Source organism: Amblyomma mixtum, chromosome 4 (genome assembly GCF_055824585.1).
Source record: "Amblyomma mixtum isolate Tamu chromosome 4, ASM5582458v1, whole genome shotgun sequence".
Taxonomy (NCBI): Eukaryota; Metazoa; Arthropoda; class Arachnida; order Ixodida; family Ixodidae; genus Amblyomma; species Amblyomma mixtum.
Genome location: NC_143015.1, coordinates 161,346,758 through 161,372,564, shown reverse-complemented (window position 1 = coordinate 161,372,564; position 25,807 = coordinate 161,346,758). Strand labels below are relative to the sequence as shown.

Genomic DNA, 25,807 nt, shown 5'->3' with positions numbered 1-25,807 from the left:
GAACATAGCCAGAGAACCTTTGGTCTGAAAGATCGGTCGCCGAGAAATGCACGCAAGTAAGCGCTTCCTGCTGGTGGGTATATGAATGGCCAAGGTCACGCGCGTAGCGAGGCACAAGTCTCGCTGCATTATTGAGTTATAGGACGCGGAAAAAAGAGCTGTGTTTCGTATTGGGAGAGGGTAGGGCAATCTCAGCATGACCCCTACGGCCATGGAGGAAAACACTTGGGGGAAAGCATAACGAAACGTTGTGAACCCCACATGACTGCCGGGAAATGGCCCGGCCAATGAAAACCACCACGGACTGTCACGTGGGGCCGACTTTCCTCGTTTTGCTTCGAAATTCGCCACGTGGCGCTGCCTTGTGCGCTTTCTTCCCTCCGTGCATCGAAGAAGCAAGCGAAAATGAGTGGCCCTGAGGTCAGAGTTAGCGAAATGCCCCAAGGATGCAAATCCCTGCAGCTCCCGTGCTTGGCGGCGGCCATGCCGCTGCTATTTGCCCCATGAAGTAGCAATGACATCGGCGACGCCTTTCACAATGCATCTGGGATACTTGGGGCCCCTCCACATATCTTGGTAAGGTTAACTGGAAGCACTTTGTCTCTCATGCCAACGAACGTCGCCCAACGACCTCTAAAGTAACCGTTGGCTTACCACTGACGGGTACCGACTAGCTGAAAGTACCCGTTGGCCCACCGCTGCCAAATTGGTGCCACTGTACGTGTGTCATGAGAGGAGGGGTTCACGGTAGGTGCGCGTCACGCACTGTCTCACGTAGTAACTCTTCTTGGTGGGTACCTCAGCCCATTCCTGAAGGAAGGGATGAAGTGAAAGACAGAAAGAACACTTTACGAATACAAATGTGCATGGTGCGGCGTCATCCAAACCCTAACTCTTATCACATGGACATTTATCCAAAAACCCCACCATCTAAAGCCGCGTAATGTGGCTCTGGAGCTGTGGAAAGGGAAACTGATCAGCGCACGCTTGGAAGACCGGAAAAGGTCGCCAGACGCCTCCGGAGCCCTGGACTGAGATGAAAACCTAATTCGTTCGCCCTCAGGGGCTACGCACATCTCACCAAAATAGGACCGATGGGGGATCTCGATGAGCTGCTGACATCAAGCAATGCAGGATCTCGCCCACTAGCGCTCCTGCTACCATCCTCCAATCAATCAGTCAAGCACCGCGGCCTCCGCGGTGGCTCAGTGGTTATGGCGCTCGGCTGCTGAACCGAAAGACACGGGTTCGATCCCGGCCGCGGCGGTCCAATTTCGTTGGAAGCGAAATGCTCGAGGCCCGTTCTCTGTACGATGTGAGTGCACGTCAAAGAACCCCGGGCGGTCAAAATTTCCGGAGCCCTCCACTACGGCGTACCTCAAAGCCTGAGCCGCTTTGGGACGTTAAACTCTCATTAACCTTGGTGGACACCTAAACCGCTCTATGAAAGGGACGAAGGTGGGAGTGAAGGAACAAAGGAAAAAGAGGTACCGTAGTGGAGATCTCCGGTATAATTTCGACCGCCTGGGGATTTTTAACGTGCGCCGACATCGCACAGCACACAGGCACCGCGTTAGGCTTTAACTCGTCTACTGAGCCGGAGTACCCGGGTTCGAAGCCGACCGCGGCGGCCGCGTTTCGATGGAGGCGAAACGCAAAAGGCCCCCGTGTGTTGTGCGATGTCGGTGCACGTTGAAGATCCCCAGGTGGTCGAAATTATTCCGGAGACCTCCACTACGGCTCCTCTATCTTCCTTCTTTCACTCCCTCCTTTCTCCCTTCCCTTACGGCGCAGTTTAGGTGTCCACCGAAATATCTGAAACAGTTACTGCGTCATTTCCTTGCCTCAAAAAATAATTTTCATTTCATTTTTAACCCGGTCCTTGCCTAATAGCTGTATCCTTGCACGAGTGAGAGAGAAACACTTTGTTTATAGCAGGCGAGAAGTCTTGGCACTTGGCGGGAGTAAAGAGAAACATCAATTGCATACATATTCTGTCTTGTCTCGTAAATATCGGCACTTTGGTTTCCGACCAAAAGTGTTCATAAAGCGAGTAATGGCCGTTATAACAAATCGTGAAGAACAAAAATTCTAAAAAAAAAAAAAGATTGCGATCTGGCTGTGTGCGCAGTGGCGAGCAGTGAAGTGGGAATCGGGCAATCTTGGAAGCTCGAAGTGCATTATTCTGGCCGTCATTATCAGTAAAATAATTAGGTGCTGGTTGAAGCACGTTTGAAGCGCCTAGAGTTCCTCGAGGCTCGTAATGGCGCCTCATGGTGTGATAGTTTCTCCTATTACGACTGTGCACATGCCAAGAACTCTGTACTCAATGAGCAGCTGCTGAAAGTGGTTTTCAAGAGAGCACAGGCTGCAGAGAGGCATTTTTTTTTCTTTTTTTAGCCGTTCATGCAATGCGGCAAATTGCCAGGCACATCGACTGGGCACATTGTACTGTAAAGCATGAAAAATACACACGCACATAAAGACTACTTCATTTGCACTTTCGCACTGCCTTTCGCTAAATACGCAAGGAGCGAACCATCTTTTAGGGGCAGTCGGGATTTTGTTCTCATCGCCGTCCATATCAACGATACAAAAATACGCGGGCCTCAATGGGCTCTGTGCATTTTCGTCTTGTCCATGGTCCGAACAGTGAGCTTCCGTATTAACGAGTCGTAAATGCATTGAAAAAGTTTGGTCTCCACCAAAAATGTTTATATGGAGGCGAAATTCTAGAGGCCTGTGTACTGTGCGATGTCAGTGCACGTTAAAGAACCCCAGGTGGTCGAAATTTCCGGAGCCCTCCACTATGGCGTCCCTCATAGCCTGAGTCGCTTTGGGACGTTAAACCCCGATAAACCAACCAAAATTGTTTATAATTCGAGTCCATATTGATGGGTGTCGTATTTACGAGGCGCGACTGTAAACAAATGAAAGGTCGCGGTGCATGCTAACATACAAAGCGAGTATGCCGTGTTCCACTCGATAAAAGCGAGAGCTAGGTTACCCGTGCACGACTCACAACATATCGGAGGTCTAATTCATTCCCCGCTTACATTACGCAGGCAATGTAGCAGAAAGATTATAGCTATCGATTATGTATCGAACAGCTATCGAGAAGCATTTTTCCTCTTTTGTGTTAAGGGTCGCTGCGAATGGTGGCTCAACGTGTGGTGCCACAGTTCTCTCTCTCGAAACCATGTCCTACTTGCTCGGACAAAAATTCTGGAAACTGGGAAATTGTAAGGTACTGCTATGGAAATATTGAAGTTAATGGTCCATTCTTCTCATATGCAGCAAAACTTTTCTGTAAAAGTGTTTCCATCGAGTCAAGGTTGGTTTGGTTTGGTTTATGGGGTTTAACGTCCCAAAGCGACTCAGGCTGTGAGAGACGCCGTAGTGAAGGGCTCCGGAAATTTCGACCACCTGGGGTTCTTTAACGTGCACTGACATCGCACAGTACACGGGCTTCTAGAATTTCTCCTCCAAAGAAATTCCAGCCGCCGCGGCCGGGATCGAACCCGCGTCTTTCGGGTCAGCAGCCGAGCACCATAACCACTGAGCCACCGCGGCGGCCGAGTCAAGTTTGCCATAGAAAACCAATGGGGAACGCTTTATACGATAGCAGAAACGTTAATAGACAAAAGAAATGTAGGACTGTCGTCGTATGATCTGCGGATATATTGATTGTTATGCTGAAATCTTCAGTTAAAAGAAAAAATTGAGTTCTTAAATGGTTTCCCGCTCAAAAATGCTTTTGTCCAAAATTGCTGGGACAAAAGCATTTTTGAGCGGGAAACCATTTAAAGAACCCCAGGTGGTCGAAATTTCCGGAGCCCTTCACTACGCCGTCCCTCATAGCCTCAGTCGCTTTGGGACGTTAAACCCCCATAAACCAACCAACCAAAATTGCTGGGAATGGAAGAACCTGGAGCAGCGCTCACTAGATTTTTAAATGAGACCTTCACATCCACGGTTTTCTTAGTAGCGTTCGCCTTCGAGCATTGATGTCATATTTGGACCATGACCAGGTATAGTCGGGCCATGGCGTTCCATCGTGTGTTTTTTTTTTTTTTTTTGGTGACCATCGAAGCAGTAGCTCCCCACATTGACTGTCCTTGAACTTTCAGTGCCGCGTGTTTGTTGTGGTAGAACACGACTCGCGCGTGGCTCTTGCGTGCATGCAGTGTAAATATTTTCGCTATCGCGAACTCTCTCGGACCCCTGTGCTCGAACAGTTGCGTACATTTTGCCCTTGCTGTTTGTTAGGGTGAATGTGCCTCTTCTCTCCGACGTCCCCGTCTTTGCGTCAGCCTTCCGAACCCTTTTATATTTTATTCATATACGGTTGCTGGGTGTTGAGGCGGTGATGGTGATTAGTGATGTTGTAAACGTAAGAGCGTGGGAAGGAAAGCCAGGCAAAGATCGAGGTTTGGGGGGGGGGGGGGGGGGGGGCTCTGCCTAGACAGCGAAAATTCGAGGGATCCGTACTTGTAGCACGTATACTGCGATAGTGCTTGTGTACCCTTATCGTAGTGGCTTACCCTAGCGCGTGACTGCGCCCCAACTGAAACAGAGACCACGACGTTGACTGTGCACTTTGGAGCGAGGCAGGTGTTCCTCATTGATGACTTGTCTTGCGGTCTACAAAACGAGAAGTGTCGACAACCTATGACAAACTTTTTAAAAACGCGTCGACGCGAATATACGGAGGCCCGGCCGCGTGAACTGCACGAACGCGACTTCGCGCGGACCGTTTGAATTTCTTGACCGCCGGTGCTTTTACAGCGCACCTTTTGAGTGGCGACCGTCGTGGAAGCGTCGAAGAAAGTGAAGGCAGAGTAGGAAGAGGGGGGAGGGTGTGGAACCCTGCGAGTGGCGTTCGCGGATGCTGATATGAGCCTGTTCCACTCAGGTGCGTCGTGCTTGCGGTCGGTGACCAAGGGCAGCAAACATACCGCACCTGTCGACAAGCGCTCTCGTCTTTCGGCTGCGTTGTCGGTTGCTGTTGCTGAGAATAGTAATATTAATTTTTTTTTTCTCAGCTCCTACAAATTTTGTCGTACTAAATTGTTTTATTCAACACAGTTATTTGCACTAATTTTGCGAGTAAATTATTTGGATAGGCGAGCATGGGCGTCCGTGCATATTTGCGAGTAACAATTACCGTGTTCTGATTACTATATTCTAACCATTCTGTTGTCAGTAAAATGTAGCGCCCTCTGGTCTCCGCAACATTGTTCATGTTTATTAGAAAGATGGTTGGTTGGTTTATGAGGTTTAACGTCCCAAAGCGACTCAGGCTATGAGAGACGCCGTAGTGGAGGGCTCCACAAATTTCGACCACCTGGGGTTCTTTAACGTGCACTGACATGCGCAGTACACGTGCCTCTAGAATTTCTCCTCCAAAGAAATTCAACCACCGCGGCCGGGATCGAACCCGCGTCTTTCGAGTCAGCAGCCGAGCACCATAACCACTGAGCCACCGCGGCGGCCGTTTATTGGAAAGACACTGCTACGTCCGCACCCTGCTTCGAAAAGTGCGTTCGCCTGCGCCGTTGTGTGCGGTACGAGAGCCTCGCTTAGTTCGGGCTCTCTCTGCTCACTTCTTATTGATCCACAGCAGCGTACAAACCCCCGCCAAAATTCTCTGCTTCAGTTACTCGCGGCGGACGCCACCAGCGCTTCCGTAAACTCGGACCTCTCGCCTTCTCCTCTGCTGATCAGAATGAAACTTCGTGGACAGGTTCTTGGGTAGCTGGGGAGTCGTTTGCAAATATATAATCCAAACAGACGTTTTCTGCTCAAAAGTCGCCACGCATTGCCCCTCATACTAATCATGTAAAATGCTTAAAAAGTTTTGGGTTGGATAGTTACTACCTGTACAACGAATATCCCCCTTTAGTGAAATATATATTTCTTACATTATTTGCTCCTCAAAATTCCCTATCATCAAGAAGCAGCAGTCAACGTGTTACTAAGACCTTTACAACGACAGGCAGAGACAGTCCCCCAGCTCAAGCACCACAGATTATCGGCCCAATATGGAAATATATTGGCTAAGGCCGGTTCTCCAAGGGACCAGAGTAAGACCATCCATTTCCAATACTGGGCCGGGTATCTATGCTGCTTAGGCTACGCCTTATTTCAAAAAGAATGTTGCGAAAGTCGACAAGAGCAAATCCCTCCCTTCCTTCGAATCTAAGTGGCTGAATATGCACAGCTTTATGCGAGACCCTTTGAGCAGCCACGTTTGTCCTCTGGTGCAGGTGTCGGGCGTGGGCGACTCGTGCCACACATGCCGCAACCGGGTGTTCCTGCTGGAGCGGCTCATCGTGGACGGCCGGTTGTACCACCGGTCGTGCTTCCGCTGCAGCCGCTGCGAAGCCATCCTCAACCCGGGCGCCTACAACGAGTGCGAACACGCGCCCGGAACCTACGAGTGCACCGTCTGCCCCAAGGTATATATATCTGTCTATGTGGCCACTGCAGTGATAAGGATAGAGTTTCTTACTATTACCTAGAGGAAAAGCGGGCGGCGCTGCACTTCAGCCACCATGGACGCCCAAAGCATCATGGGGCGGTGAGCTACTTGCTGCGGGGCTGTCGTAATTTTTCGGGAACACGGAGTGGCACTGCTGAGATGTTCGAAAATGCTGTTCATGTGTGTGCAGACGACTTTCGCGCGAACGCAGTGTGCAAAAGCCATAGTAAAGAAAACACAACAGCGCACGACGCCAATAAAAGGTTTCACGTTTCTGAAATGCCTTTAAAAACCTTTTAAAGTGTTTAAGCAACATTTTTTTTAAACATATATTTACTTTTAAAAGTGCGCCTGTTAATTACGAAATACTAGTTTTTGTAGTGTTCATTACTTGGCCAATAGGAAAGCTAGCCATCTCTTATTTTGTGCAAACTTTGCACTTAAATGCTTTTTTGCTCATTTGTTGCAATCATTAGGCAAGATATTGAATGTTAGGACATTTGTCGTTATCGAACAGCTTTATTTTTTATTATTTTTTGGCCAAAAGTTGTACTTCTGCAGTCGGTAGCTCACCGCCCCATGATGCTTTGAGCGCCCATGGTGGCTGAAGTGGTCTCGAGGGGCCTCCATGCAAACTTCCATAGATGGGTTGCCAGCTTTCCCTCTAGGTAATAGTAAGAAACTCTATGGTGATAAGTAGCATCTGTCTATACGTGTGTCGTCGTCTGCTTCCTTTCAGGACGAGGGCCCCGAGTTCGTTCTTCCCGACAAGAGGACCGCAGACGCGCCAGTCCAGAGCCCGCCTCAAGCTGCGGTGCACGCTGCGCCGACCAAGCCGGAGATACCCGAGAAGAAGCTCGAGCTGACGGAGAGTGTCCGCGCAGCTCGCAAGCTCTTTCAGAACGCCATGGTCGCCAACGACGGTGGTGCTTCGCCCGCAGCAACCAACGGCGCGGTGCCGGTGACGCTCAAAAGCACGCCCATAGGGACGCCCGACACGACGCCTGACGTGACACCGAACGCAGCGCGAAAGCTGGTCGCCAGACCGTGGGCGCTGACCAGTGCTGTGTCCCCGGATAAGACGCCCAGCAACGGCGTCGAGGGCGCCAGGACGAAAGACAGCGTGCATGAGGACGACGCGGCGAAAAAAACAGGAGAGGAGAGTCCGTTGGCCAGGTGGAAATCCATCGAGAAGCCTGAGCTACCCGCGTTTCTCAGGCGACACGACGAGCCGACTGTGACGTCGACGGTACGCGAGAACATCAAGCGGTTCTCGCAGGGCCTGACGGACGACTCGTCGCCCGGCCCCAGGCGCAGCGTCGGCGGTGGCGGGTACGTCAGCCCGCTGTCGCAGCGCGGTGCGGACAGGTTCTCGAGGCTTTCAAGCGAGCTGGACGGAAAGAAGCTCGGTGCGTCGTCTCCACTGAGGAGCTCCAGCCCGGGCGCGGAAAAGCGCACTCCGGACTCGCCCGCGGAGGAGCCGGGTGCGGCGCACCTCAAGGCTGAGGATGAGACGCCGCCAGCACCACGGCAGAGCACGCTCAAACCTGTCCTAGACATGCCGGTCATCGTATCTGAAGTGACTGTGGGAGACACGCTGCCAAAACCCGCACCGCGAACCAGGACTTTGAAGCCGGGGGTCAGTGGTAACTTTTCAGTGGCTACTATGAGCACGGAATCAAATTGTGAAGTGCATGGCCAGGCAGAGGCCCCGTCAGCATCTCCGCCACCCCTACCGTCCGAACCACCGCCGTCTTTGTATCCTGACGATGACCTCCCGCTCAGTGAAGAATCGCACAAATCAAAACTAGCCGATGACACGCCGAGTTTAGGAACAGAAAATGCCGACATGACCCTCAAAGAAAATGTTCTCAGCGACAGTGACGCCTTGCCCCGTAGCCAACAACGGCTCAGAGGCAGCAGTAGTCCGGACCGAAAAGCAGTGAATCGGGCATCCTTTAAGAGCGATAGCGAAGTAGACCAGACAGTGGAGGAACGCCCATTGAGCAAGCCACAAGTGGTAGTTGCAGAGTTGCCTTCCAAGGCCGAGGACTCGGAGCCTGCAGACAAGGAGCAGTCTTCCTACCCTACAGACCTCAATCCGTTTGGTGAAAGCGACGAAGAGGAATACCCAGAATCCCTAAATCCATTTGGCGACGACTCCGAAGGTGACGATGCAGCCAGGTCTCCCGTGTCGCCCCGACGGAAGCTGAGTGCGTACGACGAGTCCTTGAACCCATTCTCCGAGGAGGATGACGAGCAGGACGTGTCCCTCTCGAGCAGTCTGTCTCCCTTGAGGAGGACATCCGTGCCGGCTGCCACTCCGTCGCAGCTTTCCAGCAGTACGGGAACCCCGATGAGTCAGCGGTCCCTCAACGTGTCCCCCATGCTGCAGCGCACCCCGATGGCTCTTCCGCTGAAGCCTTCCCCGAGGGCGAGGAAAAAGCACGCGGCTCCGCCGCCACCGCCTGTGCAGGCCAAGAAGGGGGTGGAGGACGGCGTCGCGTCTCGGGAGAAGAGCGAAAAGGACGAGGTGAATCGGTCGATACGCAGGTCAGACCACGAGGAGGACGGAGTGACGCCGTCCAAGAGCACCTTTGGCTACTGGAAGCGGAAGAAGCGGCCTGCGCCGTCGGTGCCTGTTCCAGTTCGGCGAGAGGTTGGAAATGCATTTTGCTCTTTTCTCAGTTGAGCGTCGATTTGTTTGTAGTCGGATACAACTAAAAAAATTGGCTGGGGCTTAGCTAAGGTTAAGCCTGGATATCTCGGAAGTGAAAAGCTTTGGTGATCCGCGATAAGCATGCGCTTGCGGCGAACGTCAAACGATGACGCATAGCGCGCGGCAGCGTGCGCCTGTTTATGGGCAAGCGCGCCTTATATACCCCTCCTTTCAAATGCGCACTACGCACGGCGGCGGCGAAAGGTCAAACGGTGGCAAGGAGGCGAAGGGGCGGCGCACATGCGCAGTAGCCTGCGCCGTGCGTGACGTCACTCGTGCTCCGACATACGCCAGCTCACGCGAAGCGCGCTGTTGACTAGCGTGAAGCTTTTCGCTTCAAAAACGCAGCGGCAGACACCTTCCAAAGGAGACACTCCAGCCTATGGCGTCGACAGATTGTTACCGTCGTGGTTTATCCCATTTCACGGAGGCAGCTGCCAGTTATCTGCGATTTCACGCTAGGGAATTTATCGTGACGCGCATGTGTCCGGCGGCGAGGTTTCGAGCATAGACCGGAACACAACACACTGCCCGATAATCCACTCAAGGCAGGGAATGGTGGCGAGTTCCACACCAACTCGATGCGCCTGACACAGCGTCGGGAATCTCGGGGTTGTGTCGGGAATCTCGGGGAGTGATCGCTGTGGTGCATGGCGAAATTCCACCGGTGTGGCAGATCTTCTCGCGGTCAAAGGGCGAACAAGACGTAATTACGCAGATCGGGCTGCTGCTTTCGGTGCATAAGGTTTCATCCTACTTTGGCGAAATTACTGTAAATGTCGTCCATTTCGGGAATCCGGGTAGTTGCGGACTGCCGGCAGGGTTCCGCCAACGTCCATGCAAGTCCATCGCGTCGGACGCCGAAATGCAAAAGGGGTGGGGGGGGGGGGGGGGGGAGGGCGTGTCGAAGTATGACCGGCACGACAAGCGGTCATCCAAGCAGCACTCATCAGGACCCGAGTTGCATGATGCAGCGGCAAATGTGACGGTGATTGGAGTGTCCCAGCGGCGGACAGAAAATTGCCTGGCCGCATAGTTTCGTTTTCATAAGCTTCGTGTCGGCCCGCGGCGAAGGTAGCTCGGCGGCGCATCGGCCTTTGGAACGCCTCCGGGATGCTGCACGTAGGCGGGAGGCGAGAGTCTGCAAACATTCGGCGGGTTAAACGCTGGGAGCACGTGTTCAGGACGCTGCCCGCAAACGCGCCGTGGCGCTGCTGAAGCCACAGAGTGCTCGCGCCCCCGTAGATATTGTAAGTAGTTGTAAGGAGAAGCGCAGTAGCAGTTGGTCGATAGCTCTACCATACTGGGAAGGAAGGCGTGAAAGAGGCAGGTATTTAAAAAAGCAGACAGCGTTAGGCTTAGTCACGTTAGGCTTAGTCACTCTCGATGAGTTTCGCGATTTAGGCAACAAGTGCAAACATAAACTTTTGTCGTTCTTGTCAAGGCATGATGCGTCATTAGTTTGATAAATATGCGTGACATTTTGCATTTGATCTATCGTATTTGGGACTTGTGCACCCAAAAGTTCGTTTTTATTTCATCATTTCATTTCAGTTGCTCTAGTGAACTGATGTGCACTTAATTTCACATGCCTCTAAAAATGATTGACATGGGAAACAGCTGCATAATTGACCATTTGTTCAACTTTTATGAAAGAGAAACTGGTTAGTAAAGCTCAACATTTTCCTCTCTGGTTTGACAGTTGGAATCCTCAGCATCTTCTTGAGACATTTTACTTGCATAATGTGTGTCACTTCCGAAATGTTCAGCTCATTTCTTTCTTCATCCTAAAGAGTGTCTTAACACAGGTTTTTTGCAAACTGTTGTGGTTGGCAAAAAACAGGGTTAATTGGAGAGACATGGGAGGGGCCTTTGCCCTCTGGTGGGTGTAGTCAGGCTGATGATGATGATGATGTTTGTGTGATCATGAAAGAGTTTACAACACATTAGTGACCAGTTTAGTACAGTCATATATTAGCTGCAGTTGGACCAAATCCTGGTCAGCTTGCCTCAAGTTTAACTATAGTAGGATACAACTTAAAAAAACAGCAGTTGCTAACACTGGGCCGCGGTCCACAGCGTTCTATATTACTCTGCTGGCCAATCGCAATTGTAAACGAAATCAGCTTTTTAATGTTTGACTATATCAAACAATCCATGTATCGAAATAATAGAGCTCATAATTCTTTTTCTTGTGATAAATTTCTTGTTTAAGTAGTAAGAAATGTTTAAGCAGCGGACTACTTTTTCGTCATGGAGGAATTCTGTGCGCAGAGGCTGAATGTGGGCGGAGCCTCACTGCAGACTTAAGTTGTATCCGACTATAACTATGTTTAATTAGTATACAATTTCAATTTTTCTGTGATAGCGCCAGCTGGCATGCATGCGCTGTGGGCAGTAAATGGAGAGCATGCCGGTCTTGCTGCAGATCAAGCGGATCCCACTGAAGGAGATTCAGGTGGAGATGGAGGAGATTGCATCCAAGCAGGAGGAACTGGAGAGGCAAGGTCGTGAAATTGAGATGCAAATTCGGGACCGCAACGGCAAGTACCCTCAAGATGGACTCTCTGCTGCTGCTGCTACTGGTGCTGGCTCGCAGGCTGCTGCTCCTGCAGGTGTGCGGTCATGGCTCTCTCACCACCTTCTCCTGTTTTTCACTCTCATGCTGTTAACCAGTGCTGGGCAACTGGTCTCTTCGGACACATACCATTATAGCAAATTGCTTTTTGCTTTCATTCCTACTACATGATGCCTTGCAAAGATTTGAGTGGCAAATCTTTGAGTTAGGTTTGGTGGCAAATGTGCAGCTGCGTAATGTTTTGCTTTTCCAACTTGCTCTGCAATACCTTGCTTGGGAATTTTTTTTTCTTTTGTCTAGAGGTGGTGGTCCTTGCTACTAAACTGCAGGACAATAACTGCTCTGAGTTCGACTCTTTGTTCGGGGCACGCATAATTTGTTTTCGATGAATTTGTGTTGGAATCGTCCACCAAATGAAGCCTTATTAGACTAAGATATCTTGATGGCAGTCCCTTTCAGTTGTGCAAACAGTGACGGTAAGAGCATACGTTGGTGAGCACTGTAAAGCCCCGTTGACGTTTAGTGCAAAGCGTGGTCCTTTGAGTCGAGGCTCACTTTTCTCTTCAGCAGCAGCATTTCTTCTGGGCATAATTTTTGCTGTGTAGTCATTTTGAGACTGCTCAGTGCTGCGCAAGGTGAAGATTGCCTCAGCTTATCAGCTTATCAGTCGTTGATCTCCTGAAGCCGTTTTTCAGTGGTCAAAGTTTAGAGGCAGGCCAAGCGGGTCATACCTGAGAGAGCACTGTAGCCTGGACTGGACCCCACCTTTGTTACACCCTGCTTCATCCTGGACCCGTCATGGACTCCCTTTCATCCTTGCCACCGGATTTCAGAAGGAGCAAATGTGGCTGAAGGGGGTCTCTCATCGAGTCCAGTGGTGCTGTTGTGTGGATGCTTCATGTTTTGCTCTCCTTTGAATGCAGATGCTGAGCCCACAGTCGAAGAGGAGGAGCTGATTATGCAGCTGTTTGAGCTCGTTAACGAGAAGAACAATCTCTTCAGGCGGCAGGCAGAACTCATGTACATGTAAGCTAACCCCCCCCCCCCCCCCACTGGTAATGCCACACAGAGTGCGCACAGAGTTGGATACAAGATGTACCTACTGTGTACAGTTGTGTAAGGGCTGCTTTTTTTTATTTGGGTGTGAATTGTGAAGATGCAGCCCATGTATCAATTAAAAAAAAAGTATACCTGTATTTTTTTCTGAATTATCTAGTCAAAAACGGGTGGTGTGGCTTATACACAGGTGCGGCCCTTACACGAGATTATACAGTAGTTGTGAAATTTAGCACTTTCCTTAGTGCCTAGGAAATCTTGGAGTGTTGTCATATTTGGCAACTGCTTACTCTGCATAACGTTTACTTCTATCTACATAGCCTGTGAGGCTTATGTGAATGAGGCTTCGTTTGTGCTTGGAGGTTGTTGGCATATTCCTGACAAATAGCCTGCACATGCGGTTAGGGTTGTGTTAGTAAACCTGCATACTAAAAGACAAAGCCAGCACAACCCTAACACCATGCATTTACACCAACTATCCCCATTTGAGGTGCTTTTGAAGCGTGCGCACGCATTTCTGATCATTAATCCTCTTTATATGTATTTTGTTTGTTTTTTGAGCCAGGAAAGCTTTCTGCAGGTTTGCTAGCTGGCCGAAGGAGGTTGTTGCGGACTTGTTCTCTTTGCTGCAGACGGTCGGGATTAAAAACACTGAGATTTTCTTTTTGATATAGCCCAGAGTTTAGGAGTTTGGTGATTAAAGTACACTTGCACACCAATTTCATTGTTTTGCACTAATAACACTGTAGAGGGACTTCTTTCATTTCGGGATGGAGTGGATGGATTAACACAGATTGTTAATCTCACATTTGAAGGTTACCGTTGTGATTAATTAAGTGCATGCTTTTGCAGCAAGCGTTCCCAGAGGCTTGAAGAAGAACAAGTTGAGCTGGAGTACCAGATACGCTGCATTATGACTAAGCCATGTAAGTTTTGGTTTTGCTGTATGTATATTCGTATACTTCTGCAAAGGTGAACCAGAATTTTTATAAATAGGCTTTTCGAGATATAAAGGAGGCCCCTGCGGCATTGTAATACCAGTGTTGGCAGACATCAGAAAGCCGATGAATCGTCTTTAGCTGTTTCAGTAATTTCCAGTAGCTGACTTTTCAACTATCACAGTTACAATTTCAAGTGGAAATTTGTATCCAGCCGTTAGTAGTAGCCATATCACTTTTTAGAATTTTGAAAACGTGATCACTCCTGGTCGCTGTGGCACAACAAATTTTTACCATTGTGCACCCTTTTCGAGTACCGCGCGAAGTGACGTCAGTCATTACACCACTCCGTTGCAGCGCTTGCATGAACTCGACAATAGTCAGGTATAGTCCTGTTTTTGAAGGAAAGTGTGGAAACGTCGAGGAAGAGAGTAGTGCACGTATGGATAGTGCCTTTACTTCTCAAGACCTGCTCTTTTTTCTCTTTAACAATTGACCTGACTCTTACTCTGGCATGTTCATGGCTCTGGCTGGAGCAGCCAGCAGCGACTAGTATCGCAACACAGGTGGGATAGAGGTTGTCACGTGGCACATGCTTTGTTGAATGGCGCATAGTGATTCACATCGCTTCGTGCTGTGTTCTTTTAGAAGCAGGTGCACGAAGGCTGGAATTTGTTGAGCTGCAGCGCCCTGCGAAGTCGCATTTTTAAAACTCTAAAAAGGATATACTGCTATTACCAATGGCCGTCTACAGAGCTCCTTTTGTAAGCAAGCGCCTAAGTGCAATAGTTAAAAAGTTAGCTGCTGGAAACTAGTTAACCAGCTTAGCAGTTAGCATGATTCACTTGTTTTCTGATGTCCACCAACAGTGGTTAGAACACTTGGTTAGAACAGTGGTTAGAATTAGAACACTTTAGATGCTATCTTGACATTTCAGATCGCCTGTTTTTAAAAATTGCAGTGCACCTTTGTTGATACAGTAGGTATATGCATATATATATTTCTTGCTTTTAAGGCCAGTGAAAGCAACTGCATTTCAGGCTTCTGAACACTGCTCTTTATTTTTACTTCATGGCTCTTGCTTTTTTGGTTTGGAGCTGCAATTGCAGAAAAAATAAGGAAGGTCTCAAAAAACACCATTTTCATGAAATATTCATAATTGAAGCATGGTTGTGGGGATAAATTAAGATCAAGCCAACAGCTCGAAGCACCCTCTACGTGAATGTTTCAGTGTTTTTATTCAACTTAGAGGATCTTAGTAGCTCCTTGGAAGTGCTTATGCTTAAGACAGGAATTCATGACTGGTTTGGGAAACATAGCAACAGAAGCGGGCAACTTCCTGATAAGCAAACCACAGTCAACCGCAGATAATCAACTGTGATGTTTGCACGGTTACTCGGGTGGTAGGATCTAAAACAGCTCTGGCATTCGAAAGAGTTATTACCATTTCATTCTTTGGTTGTAGCATGAAATGATGCACACAGTAAAGATAATGTCAACTTATTTGGATCTTGTGGCGCAAAAAAAGAGCATGGGACAAGCTTAAAGAAAGACAAGTACTCAGTTTTCACGCTGTAAGAGTCAAAATGCGTGGCCAACTAGCCCAGCGTTTTGTTTTGTCCACTTGTTAATTAAAAAATCCCCTGTGCTCCTTGGTTTCTGTGGCTGTTGGCTTCTCTCATATTTACAACGAGCCCCTCATTCCCCTTCCCTTGTTTGCTTAATTGCTTAGCGAGGGCCTCGGTTCTGGCAGCCTTGATGCCATAGCAAGCATAGGAGGGTTCTCACACAGCTTCCACCCTCGCCGTTAGATGGCGTTCTACGTCACACCAGCGGTAACTCAGGACGTTCCACGTCCGCCGCTTACGAACGTGGGTGGCGCTGATGAACCCTCCCAAGGTTAGGTTATTTGTAAACATAAATACCCCCGAAAGCAGAAGGTTTGACAGCCGTCGCCGTAGCTCAGAGGTAGAGCACCGGACCTGTAATTCGGAGGTCGTGGGTTCGGATCCCACCGGCGGCATGTGGTTGTTTTTTCTTCTGCTTTTCTAATCAATTAGCTTTAAGCGACAGTAATATTCTTACTTGATCAACGCCACAAAAAAATAAATTAATTAAAAAAATCCCCTGTGCTCCTTGGTTTCTGTGGCTGTTGGCTTCTCTCATTGTTATGGTAATGTCAACTGGAGATGGACTTTGTGCTGCTACATCTACAGCATGGTGTTTTATTTCATGTCACTTGTATTTTCATCAGTAACAATGAGCACACGTGATTAGTTGCACGACGTGCTGCTCTATTGTTCAGTCAATTAGCCTTTTGTTTTCTGAACACTTTTGTTTCCCCTTTCTTGTTCTTCCGGAGTGAGCCAAACCAATTGTAGCGTTAGATACAAGGTCCTGCAAAAATGGAGAAAAGGATAGTTTTGCCCCCCCCACAACAGTTTCTGCTCACCAGTGCTGTGTTGTGTGCCTGCAGTGAATCAAAAGTGTGAGGACGATGCCAAGCGGGAGGAAGAACTGCTCCAGCGCCTGCTCGAGGTAGTCGAGGCCCGCAATGAGATCGTGGACAGCCAGGAAATGGACCGGCGGAGGTGGGTCTCCTTTCAGATGTTCACTGCTATAGTCACTTGTACTCGGGTCCAATGTACTCGGATCCAATATACTCGGGGTCAATGCGCTCGGGGCCAATGCGCTCGGGGCCAATGCGCTCAGGGCCAATGCGCTCGGGGCCAGTGTGCTCGGGGCCAATGTACTCAGTGCCAGTGTACTTGGAGCCAGGAAACAGTGTTGCAAACAAGAATGAGAAAACTAATGGAAGCATGCCAGGCCCATGCCAACTCTCAAAAACTGATATTGGAGGCAAGTGATGCTCTACGCTTGTAGCTACGCTGTTTTGCATGGTCTGTGATGCAGGTGACTTTTGTTGCCGGATGTCATCTGTGGCAGTGCTTTGTCGTGTCTGTCGCCGAGGCCGAATGTGCAGTACTAATGAAACATGTGGCAGTGATTAATGGCCAGTGGCTGCTAATAAGAAGCAAAGGTACCGTTTATACCTGAAGAGATAATTGCAAACATCATCCATCTTAGTGCAGGCACAAAGCGTTGCAGCTTTCTCATCTTTGTAGCTTAAGAAAAAGTTTGTGCTGGGTGGAAACCGTGCATCACCGCTACACTGGGGCAGGCACTTGACCATCCAGGCTGACCAGGATGACCAACCGGTGGAATTGCACCACACCTTGAGGGATTCCCGGAAAAACTCTGTGACCTTTCCCTGTGGCTGTGCGTACGTGGCTCAAGTTGTTGTATTGAAAAGAACGAGTGGCCCATCACTCTTGAGTGTGATGCTTGAATGGTCTGTTCGGAAGCACACAAAGCAGAATCGGGCAGCAGCTCCTTTGTTGGAAGAAACGTTGGATAGGCCTGCTCTGTGCAAACACTGGTGGTTCAGTGCTGCTACAGTTTGTTGTGAAATTTTCCCGCTCGCAGGGTGATGCAAGAGGACTGGAGCATCCAGGAGCAGATGGCCCAGAAACAGAGTGAGTGGCACCTTTTTTCTACTGCAAATTTCTTGTCAAGGCTTGTCAGTTGATGAAGCAGCCACTTTAGGGGGGGGCTTGAGGGTCTGTGGTGCATGCTATGCTGTAGTTTCTGTGATCACTCCTTTCCTGAGGGTCAGCAGCTTTTGCCTCTGCTCCCTGCAAAAAAAAAGAAAAAAAAAGAGAGAACTTCAGAAGGCAATGGCCGGGCGCCTGCACTGCCACTATTGTGAACTGCTCTGTGCAGATGAACAGTCCCCACCAACACTGGTCGTGGCATTCCTGAAATTGGCTTTACTTGTTTGTGTTCTAAAGAAAGGCATGGACCTGTGTGCCTGTGCATCGGTAATGCTGGCAGTGCTTTTTTTTTTTTTTGTATGCATGCATTTGCCCATGCAAACAATTTTTTTCATGCATTTTTATACCCCTGTCGCACAGACAGTTGAAATTTCAGTATTTGCGCACCCCCCACTGTGAGGGTGTGTGGGTACATTTATCTCTTCTAGGAATGCACGTAGCCAATGCCGTGTCGTGAGTAGCATTGCTTCATGCATGAGCAGAAGGGATGGCATCCCCTTAGAACTGGGGCCTTATCAAGTAAATTGAAGATGCTATTTTATTTATTTTGTACCTTTTTAAAGCCTCTAATATTCTGGTCTTTTTTCCCTTCTATGCTGTCTTTTTTTTCCGTGTTCTAAGCTATATTACAGTAGACTGTCATTAAGATAAACTCAGTCAAGACGAATTCTCGGATAAGATGAACATTTGGTTTACTTGAAATGTAAAAAAAAAATCTGCTTAAGACAAACTGTTTCATGTGTCCTTTGATTAAGGCAAACTTTTGCAGCAACCATGAACTGTGGCTACCCCAGCAACGGCACGCACAAGGACACTGTGTGGCATTGTTAAGGAAACAAAAATATATAATATTTTTCTGTTAAAAAAAGTGCACCTCCCACAGGATGGCTTCCACGCATCTTCACACAAAAACTTGATTGGACACTTGATTGGTTTGACCCGACAAAGTTAATGGCTCCCCTTTAGCGGCCTGGGGCCCTTTTTGCACATCACTTCGTATGCTTGTGTTCGATGTGTAGTTACAGTTGCTTTTTTTGTTTCAGGCGAAATCAAAGAGAAGATGGTCACACCCGAGGTCACGCCCGAGAAGAAGCACAAGAAGAAGGACAAGCAGAAAAAGTCCAAGTCCGACAAGAAGGCATCGGACAAGAAGGCCGACAAACGCGACGATGTGGGCGACGAGGAGAAGCGCAAGTCGCTGAAGAAGATGTTCAAAGAGAAGCTCGTGCTGTCCAAGTGATGTGGCGGTGACTTTGACCACACCATTCATGGACAAGTGACTAGGCAGCCAGCCAGCGGCATCACCGAGCACCGTCCCCCGTCGTCAAAGTTTCGCGGAAGTGCACGCATGGTCTTTCATGCGTGACTGGTGTGCCTTTTAGGAGCAAGTGCGGAGGGACGGATCGAGCCGGTATCTCCTCTTAGGTAGTCCGGTGACAGCCAAGGACAAGACTCGAAAGGCCGGAGAGTATTGGGTGACAGACCTTGTGTTGTATGGTGATATTCTCTCAGAATCTGGCACAACCTGTGAATTTGTTCCTTGACTGTGCTGTGGCAAATTCACTGCCACTCGAAGGCACAGCTTTGAAACAACAAAGGTTGTACAATGCTAGCTACGTTTAGAACATTGCGCGTTTATGAGGTTGATTGAAGAGGGCACTAAAAAGTGCTGGTCATTTTCATTGTTAACTCGAATTTCAAAGTCATGCATCCTGCTGGGTAAGTTTACATGCGTGTATTGATGCCATATTGAGCATGTTTAAGGTGGTGCTGAGTAACAAGTAACAAAATGGTTGGCAGCTATGTGTCGTAACCGATTTTTGTGTGTGTGGTGTTGTGTGTGAATTTGTAGTAAATGCTTTACTGCAGGTGCTTTGTAACAATTACAAAAAAAATGCATCTCCGGTGTTAAAAGATAGAAGATTGGCGGTGCAGCTCTTTTTTTTGTTGTTGGTCGGCTGACTGTAAAAGGAAACAGAACCCTGAGAAGAACATTAATTGTGGGTGCTGGTGGATATGCGTTGGTGGATATGCACTGGTGAACACAGAACACTGGTTCTGGATGGGACCAAAGCTGGGGCAAGATGAGATGTGAGAACATCCTGGTTGCCTCTTCTTCGATGGTCATAAAAGGGTATTGGAGTTCGGGAGCAATCTTTTACGACGGCTTTAGGTTTAATTACGCATTACCATACTAGTATACAACATTAAGCGCACCATGTTTTCCACTCCTTATCTTCCAGCGACCATACTTTAGAAGGAACAAAATAGGCACTGCATCTAAACCCATAGTTTGAGGGTTCTTCGTTTTGAGAAAAAAAAAAAAGTAAAGAAAGGGAGGTGCTCATGTTTGCATTAGTTTTTGGCTACAGGATGAGCCACACGCAGTGGACCTGCACTTTGCACACATCTATGCATCTTTCATAGCTCTGGAGTGGACAGTTTGTCAGTGAAACATGCTGTCATTGCTAAAACTAGCCTATTGTGTCACATTGACAATGGCGTTATGTCTAAGAACCCTCCCACTTGTCCAAAGGTCCCCCAGGAGGAGTGCACTGATTTGATGTATGGATTTTGCAACCAGCTGCTCACCACTTGTAAAATTGTAGTCGTGGTGTGAATAGAATCGCCAAACATACTTTTGTGGCCAAATGGTTTCCCCTTACTATTGACATTATTAGTGTTTAGGTTTCAATGAGAAATAGGTACCAAAACAGCCAAGCTAGAAGCCTGTTGTAAGAAGAGCGTTCCTAAGCTTTAGTGTGGTGCTGCCTGGCTAACATTCTTGGCCTGCACGCACTGGCAAACAGTTGCTTGTTTTTCACGTTTCACCCGCGCACGCATTATCACTGAAGACGTTATCACACCAACGTGCATGTCTGATTATGCTGCACATGTTAACTGGCAGAGGTGCCCATCTCACTGATCAGCCCAAAGTGTGTCAACTACCCAGCAGACTGGCTCAATGAACATACTGCCCCTTTTTCTATCCTTGAATTGTTTGTATGTTTTTTCCTCAGACTGTCGAGTTGTGGAATAACTTGGTTGGTTCCTTGTGTGTGTCACGGACCAATGAGTTTTGGTGGGAACTGTCTGAACATGTTGCTTTATGTTTCTGTTTTATTCTGGTGCCCTGTATCTATCCCGGCTATGCCTCCAACAAGGAGAGGCAAAAGTATTTGTAAATAAATATGTCGCATATTTAAGAGTACGTAGAAGTGTTGTTCCCCACTTCCAGCGACTAAGCGTACTTAACTTGTTGGCAGTCCTCCATTTGTACTAAACCACAGTAATTATACACCTTTGCCCAAGTAAATGGTCCTAGGATTTAAAATACTAGAGGATTCCGTGCAAGTGAGACCACCTGTCTGTTGTCACCAGCTGTGTGTCTTTTTTGGCTCACATGCTTTTTACTGCGCCCAACTTGAAAATTCTACATAACGAGTTACCTAGTTCTCTACGGATGCCTCTTAAATGGCCAGAATGTGAATTAGTGTTCTTGGGAGCATTGAGGAAACCTTGGCTAAAGTGTTGTATACAACTGATGCTTGTTTCTTTTCTAAAAGCGTGGGTCATAAAAGGAAAAACCACAAAGTTTAGACAAGATGCCTTACTACAATGCATCTGCATGATACAGAGGCTTTATATGCATACCAAAAGAATGCTGTCAGCCTATTCTCCAAGGGATGGTTTTAAATGGGCCCTTTCTTGCAAAAAAGCACTCATAGATTATGCAACAAGGAAGATGGCATCACACCTTCCGGAAAAACACTGTGCCAACGCAATACGGCGATGAACATGATGTCTCTTTTAATGTTTGCAAGACTCCCTCTTTTTCTGAATACCAATGGAGGTGTGCAACCACTTGGCCTGTGGGCTGCGCTTTGTCCAGGCATTTTCCAGCATTGCCTTAATGTTGACACTTGGGGCATTTAATGTGTTATTCAAGGCTGGCCAACTATTTTTTTTAAACAGGGAGGCGAATAAATACATACATTTAGATACACAGCTGCAGACAACGGACACCTGTTTCCATTTGCATAGAAGAGAGCTTTTTTGGACGAGTCATAGTAAAAAGGACAGTCTACGCGACAGATAGCTGTTTTGTAAAGCCACTTCTTAAGGTAGAGGGTGATGCTCAGCACTTTGTGGAAGATTTGCACAGTTTTGTGTAGCTGTTTCAGACTGTCTAGAGTATTTGTTTGCTTGTTCAGCGAAGTCTTCGAATTCCAGTAAAACCTAGTGCTTGTGCAAGGGGGCTAGAATGTCACTGATACCCTGTATCTGTAATTATCAGTGCATGGGTAGTATTGGTGCAAAATACTCATTAGATCTGTGTGAGCCATTTGTAAGTAGCCTCTGTAGGAGGTCATTTGTCAGTGATGGGTCTGAACTTTTAGTGCTGTGTCCCCTTGGTTTTGATGGGAACTATTCTGGGACGAAAGCTGTAATTTCATAAAAAAAAAAACAGACAGGGATAAAAAAACAGACGTATATGCAATTTGTCTTATGTTTCAGTTGTGCTGTATCTACCCTTCAAAATGAATGTTAAAACCAACAGCTCATCTTTCCATTCTTGTGAATTGCTCATGACAAAATGAAAGGGCAACTTGTTGAGCAGCACGTTACCAATTAGTTAGACTGTGACACGCTAACCACAGTGTTTAAATGCTGCTTTTTTTTCTTTTTATTTCACTTGTTTAATTGCTGGCTTCATTGGTATACATTTGATACTGGCTTGTGAACTCGTTTCAAAGGACTGCTGCAGTTACTTCCTTTTACCCCACGGGCCAAACTTTCCAGTCATATTGCTTTGTGGTACACTTTCCATTGTTTACTCTGGGCAAAGCAATGACAGTTATGCCATTTCATTCCTTCTTTATTTTCCCCGAGTGGCTCATATTAGTGCAGGAGATGTTGCACATTCTTCTCGGGGCACTTTCAATTCCTTGCTCTAAATGGAAGCCTATTTTTGTTATTTAATATTTCCACACTTACTGTCGAGTTCCTGACCTCTGCGATGTGTCTGTTTGGTTAGTCTTTCAGTGCAGCCACTAGTAAAAGAAACAAGAGTGGGTGCTACTCTTGCAGAATTTCACAGGTGTTTTTTGGTTCATGTAAAAGTTATAACTGATAACAATGCACTGCTCAGGTGTCACTTCTTTGAGGCCACGTGCAGTGGAGCTGGTCGGAAGTGGCAGTGTACGATTGTCGTCTCAGCTTTGCAGGTGAACGCTTCTTTTCTGGAAGCCGTACATTTGCTTGGCGCTAAAACCGCACTCCTCCAGGTTTGGCTTGGATGTGAAATGTGAAGTGCGTATCATTGTAGCGAGACAGCAGTCTAGTGATGCTTTGCAGCTGGCATCTCTATGGCAGCATCTGAAAATGTTTGCTCTGCAACTGCTTGTCGAGTGGCTGATGTTGCCTCAAAGGAACCAATGGTCTCGGGCTGAATTCTACAGCAAGCCTTTCAGCAGCTGTACAGAATCACCTGTGTAAATTGATTTCATAAAAGCTGCTGTGCAACAGGTTGGGAACTTTTTCAACCAGATTGGTTCTCTGTGCTAGAAGTGCCTTTTGAAGTGGCTATTGAGGAGTGCCGGTACAGATGCGAGCAGTTCCAGGCATCATTAGCGTCTATTCATAAACTGTGGTAGCTTTTGGCAATACTAATGGATTGCTGTGTATTTTCAGGTGCTATGCCTCATCTCTCATGTTGTCTAGCAGATATTGTAAGGTTCGTCGCGTTTACGTGCATTAGTACTGCTGGTAAAAGCATGCATGAGCTTGTAGACTTCTGCAGTGGCAATAAAGCATGCTGTTGTAAGATCTTAGATGAAGTTTTATGATAAGCCAGTACTGTTGTCTCTAGTACATCAGCATTCAAAGATGTGCCAAATTAGAAAAGTTGTCTGTTGTCGTACAGGGCAGTTGAGCATGTGATGTAAGCAGCTTTAATGTAATTGCTCTAAACTCCTGTTGTTTCTGTTCTTTGCCAGAACGTTGAGATCATGCCATGCCCTGGATCGAACAGTAAACCCGACGGAAATATCTTTTTTCTTGCATGAAGGTTATTGCTCTTGTCTGTAAGTTCTGTAACTTGATTAGGGTTGCGAAATAATGCAAACTACAGTGCACATACTGTCCCTTCACTGGTGGCAGGTCACCTTTCGAGCAGCACGGCACAAAGGGCTGCTTACTTACTAAACATGGTGCCGCTGCTTTACATTTAGGCTACCGCACCCGAAATGAAAGGTTTTTTCTTTTTCATACACATTGGAATTTCGCGGTCGGTTTTAAGCATGAAATGCTTTTTGAATACCATGCTTGATCCCTGTCACAGTGTTCCTTTGAGTCTGAAATGAACAAAGATTATTTTTGTAGCATGGATGCTGGTGAACCTCAGTGCATCCACTTCGCGTCAACAGAGTGTAAAACGTGGCTGCAACACTGAAGGAAAATATGTGTGATGTTGCACGTTATGCTTGGCACCGGCTGCTCAAATATGTGCAGAGTGTGAAATTTAGTGCAGCTGCAAAGTACTGTGTTTGTGCAATTGTTTGCTATAATCTTCCCCGTTATCAGTGGTGCTTTTCATAAATATTGCGGAATGCTGAAATGCACACTTGGATGAGTGCGTTGAAGGGCAGCCGTTTTGTTCAACTTGGTTTCAGATATTTTTAAACATGTAATATGTTTGTGCTTGTTGTGATACAATAAAATATTTCATCAATGTGTAAAAAATGCCCTTTGAACACTTGCTGCTAAAAATATACACATGAAGATAGACATCACCGTTACTGTGCATATGCTCCGCAAATGTGGCAATGTTGTCCAATTGCAAAAGCAACAATTTACAGACCCATCGCACTCATCTGAAGCACTTGAACAGTGTGCTGGGAAGCGAATGAAGTGAAATCTTGTGGAATCTGCTTTGCTAGGAGTAAGGCGTGTGTGCCTATGTGGGTCTCGCATCTATTCGGCTGCACTTGAGTACAAGCATTGATAGTGAAAGTCAATATCTGCTTAATAATTCCGATTCATCTCCCACACACTGCACCGCTTCAGCACCCTAGATAAGTGTGGTCGAGTCTGTACAAGGCGCACTGCATGTGGAAAAAGAAACGCAAATTTGCCAAAAACAATGAAGAAAAATAAACGTAAATGTACTGTCATTTTGATGCAGCTATGAGTTTATTGTTCACAATCGTGTGAACAATGAATGAATACAAGGTTCCCTCATTAGATGGGTTTTCGTTGAACTGTGAGTTACGTATAAAGCAACACCAGCAGTTGCCAGGATAAAGTAGACAGCATTTTGCATGCATTCATAAGTGCATTCCAGCACCAAAGTAACTTTCAGCAATAAGTTGTGACGGCTAGTGCCAGTCGTATACGTGCAAATATATTCAATTCGACCTTGGCAGGCTATCACTTAGCCCAGAATGACAAGAAGTCATTCTTGCTGTAACAAATGGGGTGGGTGACAATGGACTGTTGAGAGTGCGAAACACAGAACACGACCAGGGTCACAAGCCGACAATGCCGCGGGCCTTGAACTTGGACTTCATTCTCTCGAAGCTGTGCACCCGGAAGTGACTCCCGTAGATTTTGTACACCCTCCCGTCCAGCTCGAAGGCGAACAAGCTGTGCGCCTTAGGCACCGTCCGCACCACGTCCCCCTCGGTGACCAGGCGAAACACGTTCTTCGTCTCCTGGACGACGATGCCCCGCGCGCCGACGTACGATGGGCACCGGGACTCGGCGACCACCAAGAAGCAGCCCGTGTACTCCGCCTTCAGGAGCCGCGAGTACTCGGTGGCTTGGTCGCGGACAAGTCCCCGGAAGTAGTCCTTCCACATCATGTGGATGGGCACGAAAGACGCGAAGGTCAGCTTGTCCTTGTGCACGTTGAAGATGCCTAAGCTACGCTTTTCTCGGCACGTGAGCAGCTTGCCCTTTCTCCTCCGCACCGGCGAAGGCTTCTTGCGTGCCACGTCCCTCTCGAGCACCGCCGTGTAGCGCGCCAGTTCGCCCAGCTCGCCGGGGCGACAGCCGGTGCGCTTCCTTATGAAGTCGCGGACGTAGTTGACAGCTTGCGCCGGTAACGGCGGGTCGTAGCGCATTTCTTTGGTCGTCTGGTAGACGTTTTCTGCAATGTCGCCGCCGGAGTCTCCCATCTTGTTCTTTGAGGCAGTTAATAACCAACTCGCACCGTCACAAATAAACCAAATAATCTTCCCTGCTCCACGCTTTGACCGCCTTCCTTTCTTGTCCACTGCTCATGGCTTTGTGGCTATGGCTGCGCTTGGCTATTGATGCCTCCTGACTTGACTGCTTGACTTGGCTAGGCTTAGCTACGCTAGCGGCCCAGCGGCCAATCACAACGCACAGAGGAGGTATGATAATCATGACGTC

At 47.9% G+C, this 25,807-nt stretch overlaps 2 protein-coding genes and 1 non-coding gene across 7 annotated transcripts in view; 2 read left to right on the top strand and 1 right to left on the bottom strand.

Moving 5' to 3' along the window:
- Positions 1-24,133, top strand: part of MICAL-like (protein) — a 62,781-nt gene extending 38,648 nt beyond the window's left edge. For 4 of the 5 annotated variants that reach the window (XM_089541124.1, XM_089541123.1, XM_089541125.1 and 1 more), the window contains exons 4-11: positions 6,270-6,461; positions 7,224-9,143; positions 11,632-11,818; positions 12,705-12,807; positions 13,690-13,763; positions 16,252-16,366; positions 17,262-17,311; positions 18,433-24,133. In XM_089541124.1, coding sequence (XP_089397250.1) covers positions 6,270-6,461; positions 7,224-9,143; positions 11,632-11,818; positions 12,705-12,807; positions 13,690-13,763; positions 16,252-16,366; positions 17,262-17,311; positions 18,433-18,629 — 2,838 coding nt within the window. In that variant the 3' untranslated portion in view covers positions 18,630-24,133. The remainder of the gene's footprint in view (positions 1-6,269; positions 6,462-7,223; positions 9,144-11,631; positions 11,819-12,704; positions 12,808-13,689; positions 13,764-16,251; positions 16,367-17,261; positions 17,312-18,432) is intronic. The other variant, XM_089541127.1, reaches the window with a different exon arrangement.
- TRNAT-UGU (transfer RNA threonine (anticodon UGU)) lies at positions 15,727-15,798 on the top strand. The gene has a single exon. It is a non-coding gene; the product is annotated as a tRNA-Thr (tRNA).
- A 468-nt stretch (positions 24,134-24,601) lies between the features above and the next one.
- On the bottom strand, positions 24,602-25,680 carry Pop4 (ribonuclease P/MRP subunit POP4). Its single transcript, XM_089541131.1, has one exon. The coding sequence runs from the start codon at positions 25,567-25,569 to the stop codon at positions 24,919-24,921; it is 651 nt and encodes a 216-aa protein (XP_089397257.1). The 5' UTR covers positions 25,570-25,680; the 3' UTR covers positions 24,602-24,918.
- Between the last annotated feature and the right edge of the window lie 127 nt (positions 25,681-25,807).